Source organism: Chlorocebus sabaeus, chromosome 20, assembly GCF_047675955.1.
Source record: "Chlorocebus sabaeus isolate Y175 chromosome 20, mChlSab1.0.hap1, whole genome shotgun sequence".
Lineage (NCBI taxonomy): Eukaryota > Metazoa > Chordata > Mammalia > Primates > Cercopithecidae > Chlorocebus > Chlorocebus sabaeus.
The window spans coordinates 3,679,846-3,687,171 of record NC_132923.1 but is presented as its reverse complement, the minus strand read 5'-3'; the positions used below and the strand labels follow the sequence as shown (position 1 = coordinate 3,687,171).

The window sequence follows — 7,326 nt, the reverse complement described above, 5'->3', positions numbered from 1 at the left end:
TTTTGTTTAAAAAAGAAAGGAAAGGGAAGGAAAATAAGGGAAAGGAAGGGAGGGGATGGAAACTCTACCAAAAAGGCAGGTCACTATTTTTTTTTAACTGTGTAATTCCTTTACACACAAAACATAATTATAGAAGTTTTGCCTACCTGCATATTTTAATTTTTTTAACACAGATTCTGTTTCCAGCAACGAATTTTGCTTATAAGGATCAAAATATTTGTCGGCATCCATGGCTATTGTAATAATTTCTTCCCCTTGAAAATGGCATTTCCTTTACACTTTCAAATTGTGTTTTCCCCTCCACTTTATTTTTCTTTTTCCTCTGGTAGGAATATTGACTTCATGACTAACATTTTGATGCATGAGCACATTTCAGTATTTTTACTCTCCCACAGGGTTTTTATCCTTCTGGAATGTATAAATCATTTTGAAAGCTTCTTTCTGTTCTCTACTGTGCTTTTGAGATTATCCACTGGTGTGTTCCCTCCACAGAAACGCCCTTAGGGTTCAGTCAGAGAAGGCCCAGATTTGGGTGGTAGAAGGGCTGCTGCTACTGTGCTCAGCTGCACTCGCTTCTGGCTGGGTGGAGACTCAAAAAAAGCAACAAGTAGAAAAAAAAAAGAGAGAGAGAGGGGTGGGGGTAGCCATCTGGTGTAACACAGCCCTTAAGTTCACTGAGACACATTCTAACCACTGAGAACTCACCCTGGCAAACCTCCACGGGTGAGACCAACCCACCCATTCCACACATTTCTCTGGCTCCACAGTACCCTCTGGGACCTCTTCTCCCTTCGCAAGCTAAACATTGGTGCTCATTGCTGCCTGATTTTGTATGTGTAAGGCTCCAAGAAGACCAAGGATAACTAACAATGTGATTTCCTCCTGTGTCTCAGACTTCCTTGTCTCTCTCACCAGGGCCTTCCTCACTTCCAGGGACAGTAACAGCTGTGTATTTGACATTTGAGCCATAATTTCTCACAGTAATAATTTTAGATTGCTTCTGCACCTCAGAAAGTGACAGGTTAAAAAATGAGACAACCAGGCAATTGCCCTGAATCATAAAGGAACTCCAAAACATCGTTGGATAGGTAGCAAAATGAAGTGAAACACATAATAGAACTCCTTTCAGGGAGAGTGATGTGGTTTTGAAGAACACTTGGAAAAACCAGGGCGAGCAATGACACCTACTCTAGGAGGTGTGGATGGCCACTAAGTGCACTCTATGCAGGACAAAGCCCAATAACTGTAGGGCTCATTTGTTTGTTTGTTTGTTTGTTTGTTTGGGCTAAGCCTAGTGTTGGGAGATCCCCTGTAGCTGAGCTCCACATGCAGGAGAAATGATAGCTTCCCCTATGGCAGGGCTTTACCTTTCCCTCACACACCACACACCTTTCCTCCAAATAAATACTAAACAACATGGAAAGAACATTGGTTTGAAGGGGCTATTCTTGCTTCCAAATCTTACTCTGACCTTTCATTTTTGCATTTGTTTCCCCAAGTTTTATGAATATCTTAAGATATTATTTTGTTGCCCATTCCATACAATTCAAATGTATACCATAGGCAATAAACTTCTTTTCCCGGGCTTATGTACCTGACCCAGTTTCCCTGCATCTAGTGAATCCTTAGCCATCGTGTCTATATCTTCACAACTTATTTCAAGAAAGTAAATTTATATTTACATGAAACATTTTTACAACAAATCAGTGACTGATTTGGGGTGAAAGCAGCACTTTCCAGCTCCTACATTAAAGATGCCAGAAGATTTTTCCTCCTCCTGATTTAATTCAGTTTTGTATGTTCCCTCCTTCCCTACTCCAAATACGTCTATAGTTTTCCTGGCTCAACATAGCCTTAATTATATTTTGTCATTCATTGCAATAGGCTCATCAGGAAAGGGAAAAGGCACAAGAGATCTGTTGTTCTCATCTGACACATTAACAAGATTCTTCTTTGTTTACTCCACATAATCAGGCTTTCCAGCCCAGGACTCTACTAGAGCTGTGGCCAATAAGGTCATTGGTAGCCACCTTCTTTTTTTTTTTTTTTTTTTTTTTAAGGAAAAGATTCAAGTTTAATGTTGTTCATATTTTACTTTACAAGCATATTTCAAAGGGGATAGGGCAGAAAAAAACATTTTCTTGGGTTTTTACCATATGACAGAATCCATGCGAGATAATTTACACAATTTCATTAAATTGTCTAAGCCACACTCACTTAATTAGCCACATTTCACAGAAGAGAAAACAGGACTCCTAGGAAAATTTGTCAAAAATCATCCAGTTAATCATAGAATTAAGGATTTGAAATAAGCCTGGCCAATTCAAAAATCCACACTCTTAAGTAGGTCATGCTCTGTCTGTAACTCATTGTATCTTAGCTAGAACAGTTTAAAAGAATTCCTAAAATATGAATAAAATATTTAAGAATTTCTACGTCACATTAAATGGCTGATTGTACATTTTACCCATGATTTTATCTTCTATTGAACTAATAATGAAAAATATGCAAACAGAAATGTTCTAGTACATATATACAGCTATTAAATATGCACAGTTTTGCTATAGAGGACTCATTTTTCTTTCTTAATAGATAAAGCCACCTTCTTAATCAATTGAATATATGTTTTCAGTTGTCATCCTCCTTGACTTCTCCAAGTTATTTATGAGTTATAATTTTATGCTTAAAATATTTTAAAATGAGCCATTATCATCCCTGTAGAAATGATAAAAGTCAAAGTTCCCTATAGCACCACCAGCACAATATAACTAATTCATGATAATATCAAGTTCATATTCTTTCAGGCTTTTTCCCCCACATATGCAAATATTTATGAACATCCACAAACACACACACACACACATACATGCAAATATTCCTAACCATATGGCAGCACATCATAGTATTGTTTTCTAAATATCTCATTTTGTGGTTATTATTTAATGTATTCCACACGTCTGTTCATGGCAGGACACCATAACAGCACAGTCCAGCATAACTTTTACCAACAAAAGAAAATGTTTGACAGCTGAGCTGTCCAATGTGGTAGCCACTAGTCACATGTAGCTTTTAATCACTTGAAATGTGGCTAGTGTGACTAACTGAAATTTTTTTTTTTTTTTTATACTTTAAGTTCTAGGGTACATGTGCATAACGTGCAGGTTTGTTACATATGTATACTTGTGCCATGTTGGTGTGCTGCACCCATCAACCTGTCAGCACCCATCAACTTGTCATTTACATCAGGTATAACTCCCAATGCAATCCCTCCCCCCGGCCCCCTCCCCATGATAGGCCCCGGTGTGTGATGTTTCCCTTCCCGAGTCCAAGTGATCTCATTGCTCAGTTCCCACCTATGAGGAGAACATGCGGTGTTTGAGATGGAGTCTTGCTCTGTCACCCAGGTTGGAGTGCAGTGGCCGGATCTCACCTCACTGCAAGCTCTGCCTCCCGGGTTCACGCCATTCTCCTGCCTCAGCCTCCCGAGTAGCTTGGACTACAGACGCCCGCCACCTTGCCCAGCTAGTTTTTTGTATTTTTTAGTAGAGACGGGGTTTCACCGGGTTAGCGAGGATGGTCTCAATCTCCTGACCTCGTAATCCGCCCGTCTCGGCCTCCCAAAATGCTGGGATTACAGGGTTGAGCCACTGCGCCCGGCCGACTAACTGAATTTTTAATTCTCTTTTATTTTAGTCAATTTAAATTTACATAGCCATAGCTCCATCCTATCCTTTCTAAAAGGCTGCTTGGAGTTGCACTGTCACTCTCTTTAATCTTTGCCTATCCAACTCGTATCTCAGTGGTCTTTTAAGGCAAATTCCTTTAATTTTAGTGACACACTCATTTCTACTCGAAATATTTGCCTCATTTTCCATGATGGACTATTTTCTAAAACACCCACAATGTTTCCTAGATTCCTAGTGGCAGTTTCCTAAGTGTGCCAAAATCCCCCAGCCTGTTAGTGTTATTTGTTATTTAAGCAAAATGGTTCAAATCATCATTTGATATATGATGGAAATCCCAGACCCACTCACCAAATTTCTAGCAAATATTGTGTGTGCTTGTAACGGGGATAGGAGGGCAGGGGAAGGCCTTGTATTTCTTCTAGTCATTACAAGCTAGTGGTTTTTCTTCCTCAGTCTGAATTTTACTCCTTGCACATGATACCTTTTTCTGCACTGTGCCATCATCCACTTCTCTTTACTTCCTAACTACCACTAACTGAAAATTATACATATAAAAGCTTTAAACATAGGCTCTTGAGGCTCTCAAGGGAGTTTACATTACAATACAGTTCAGCAAACAATTTAAATCAAATAGTACACCTCTTTATTCTTAGAATTCCCTCTGTCAAAAATAAATCAGCTATCTTTTTTTTAATTCGAGGTCCAACTTTCTGTTGTGTTGCTGGTTCTCTTCTCTCTTTTTCCAACAGCTTCCACTTCTCTATCTAGTTTACACATCTCCAAACCTTAAGCCCCTGTTAATACCTTCACAATAAATCAATTTTGCCAATGGTTTGCCTCCCCTAGACCACCTAGGCTGGGCCCAGAATACCTCATCTTCGCTCCCACTGAAGTGTTCCCAAAGGTCAGCTCTCACTGACCTTGATTCTGTTCCCCTACACTGTCACCAGAAGCTATCCACCAATGGTTCTAATTCAGTAAGTCCAACTCTCTCACCCCCATTTTGTTGTCTCAGCTGTGTGGACTTTCACAGGATGGCATGGGATGGGATCCCTGTGCCATGCATATTGTAAAGGAAAATGCCTTCCTCCATGTGCTACAAAAGAGCACATTTATGATGGCACTTTGAAAAGATATGGGCTGTGGTGTCACATATTGGCAATTCCTTGGCCAGAGGCTTAACAGTATCAGCAGTGCTAGAAGATTAAGAAGACAGCACAAACAGAAAAGGGAGAAGATGGTGAAGTAGCTATATAACATGAGCTAGAACGCTTCTGATTACAAAGCAGAGAAATTGACTTTTTTTCTTAGTGTTTTCTACAGACATTGCTCTATCCTTGTTCTAGAATTCATATCATGATAAGAATTTCTTGACGTTGACTTCTTGCATTGCTTTCAGACATTGCAATTAAAGAATGCAAAGAAAGAACTTCACAGAAGTAGCAGAGTTTGTTTTCCTGGGATTCTCCAGATTCTACAAACATCAGATCACTCTCTTTGTGGTTTTTCTCATCATGTACACATTAACCGTGGCTGGCAATGCCATCATCGTGACCATCATCCACTTTGACCGTCACCTCCACACTCCCATGTACTTCTTCCTGAGCATGCTGGCTAGCTCTGAGAGAGTGTACACACTGGTCGTCATTCCACAGATGCTCTGGAGCCTGGTAGCCCAGACCCAGCCAATCTCTCTAGCAGGTTGTACTACCCAACTGTTCTTCTTTGTTACCTTGGCCATCAACAATTACTTCTTGCTCACAGTGATGGGCTATGACCACTATGTGGCCATCTGCAATCCCCCGAGATACATGGTCATCATGAGCATGAGGGTGTGTGTCCAGCTGGTGTGTGGAGCCTTTAGCATTGGGCTGGCCATGGTAGCTGTCCAGGTAACATCCATATTTATCTGACCTTTTGTCTCAGGGTGGTTGGTCATTTCTTCTGTGACATCCTCCCTGCCATGAAACTCTCCTGTATTAATACCACTATCAATGAGATAATCAATTTTGTTGTCAGTTTATTTGTCATCCTGGTCCCCATGGGTCTGGTCTTCATCTCCTATGTCCTCATCATCTCCACTATCCTCAAGATTGCCTCAACTGAGGGCTGGAAGAAGACGTTTGTCACCTGTGCTTCCCACCTCACTGTGGTCATTGTCCATTATGGCTGTGCCTCCATTGCCTACCTCAAGCCCAAGTCAGAAAACTCTACAGAACAAGACCTCCTTCTGTCAGTGACCTACATCATCACCGCTCCCCTGCTGAACCCTGTTGTTTACAGCCTAAGGAACAAGGAGGTCAAGGATGCCCTATGCAGGGGCATGGGCAGAAACATTTCTTAATGCATTATTCCTCTACATAAATAAACATTTATTCATAGCAATGTGTGTCCTCACTTACATTAAACAACCTTACGACTGTGTCCCATGCAGTCTATGTTGCAATGGGATGTGCATGTCTTGCTTTAGTATATTTATTACAACATTTTAGTCTTTGTTTCCATATATTTCGAAGTTTTGTCCGGGCATTTTCAACGACGGATGTGAGAGGTCAAGGAGAATGGGCATGACTTTTAGGAAACAATATCCGAATTTCTAGGATGAAGAAAGAGACTTCTTAAAAGTATATTAAATGTGATTATACTGTGTTTAAAAAAAAAAAAAAAAAGCAATGTGTATCATTTTTGTAATGCAATCTATGGAAAATAAAACTACAAAATCATCTCAGCAAGGTAAGGATAGTCAATAATGACGGATTCCCCCTGAAAGAAAATAGTATCAGAATTGTCAGGGAAAAGTGAAATGAGTGTATTAAATTTAAAAAATAGGAAAGTTGGAAAACACTGGTTTAGTCCTTGAAAATTTAGTCTTTGTTATTCAGTTTATGCTAAAGCCTTTGCTTTTATCCAGTGTAGTCATCAGATGCTGGCCACATGGCCACAGATCATACTTAACTCTCACCTTTCTAATCTAAATGTCCTAATTCAGTTCTCTCTGGCTGCTGGTTCTCTCCATGGGATCAACTTCTCTCTAATCATTATGAAGAAAAATTGAGTTGGTCAAGAATATCTGTGCCCTGTTAGAATGAGAACCATAAAAGCATTCCTCATTTGCACATACCATGGCACCTCCTGGTAGCATTAAGAAATGAAAATAGAACAAAACAAACAGTCCCAGCAGGCAGGAGTAGTTCAGAAGTATGATTGTTAAATCACTCAATTCACCAAAAAAGGTTAACAAGAAAAAAATATATTTTTTTCCTTAGTAGACTCCTTTGAGAAAAATATCCTTTTTCCCAGGGCTTTCTGGGAGTTTTTTTGGTTTCATGCCTGTACGTACCTTCTATATGATTATCTTGGGTGATGGGTGATGGTAGGGAGGGTTTAAGACTTTTGTTGAGTGCCTCCTTCTACTAAAATATTTTTTGTCAAGAATACTTTGCTGCTCATCCCCTAATGCCATTTCTCTTTTTTTTCTAAAGAGTCATTTTTTTTCTTTTCCCTCCACTGAGAAGGAGTTGATAACATCCCAAGGAGCTCATCTAGGGTAAAGAATATCTTTACAGATTTCTGAACTCTAGGTTGGGGAGACCATAGAGGTCTAACCAGTTCTTCCTAATTGCTGTCCTGTGTCTTTGCA

General features: G+C 39.9%; 1 protein-coding gene across 1 annotated transcript; it reads left to right on the top strand.

Moving 5' to 3' along the window:
• The first annotated feature begins 4,931 nt into the window (after positions 1-4,931).
• LOC103223752 (putative olfactory receptor 10J6) lies at positions 4,932-6,030 on the top strand. The gene is given in 2 exon segments (XM_007976574.3): positions 4,932-5,591; positions 5,594-6,030. Coding segments are annotated over 2 exon segments (927 nt in total). The 5' UTR covers positions 4,932-5,101.
• The last annotated feature ends 1,296 nt before the right edge of the window (positions 6,031-7,326 follow it).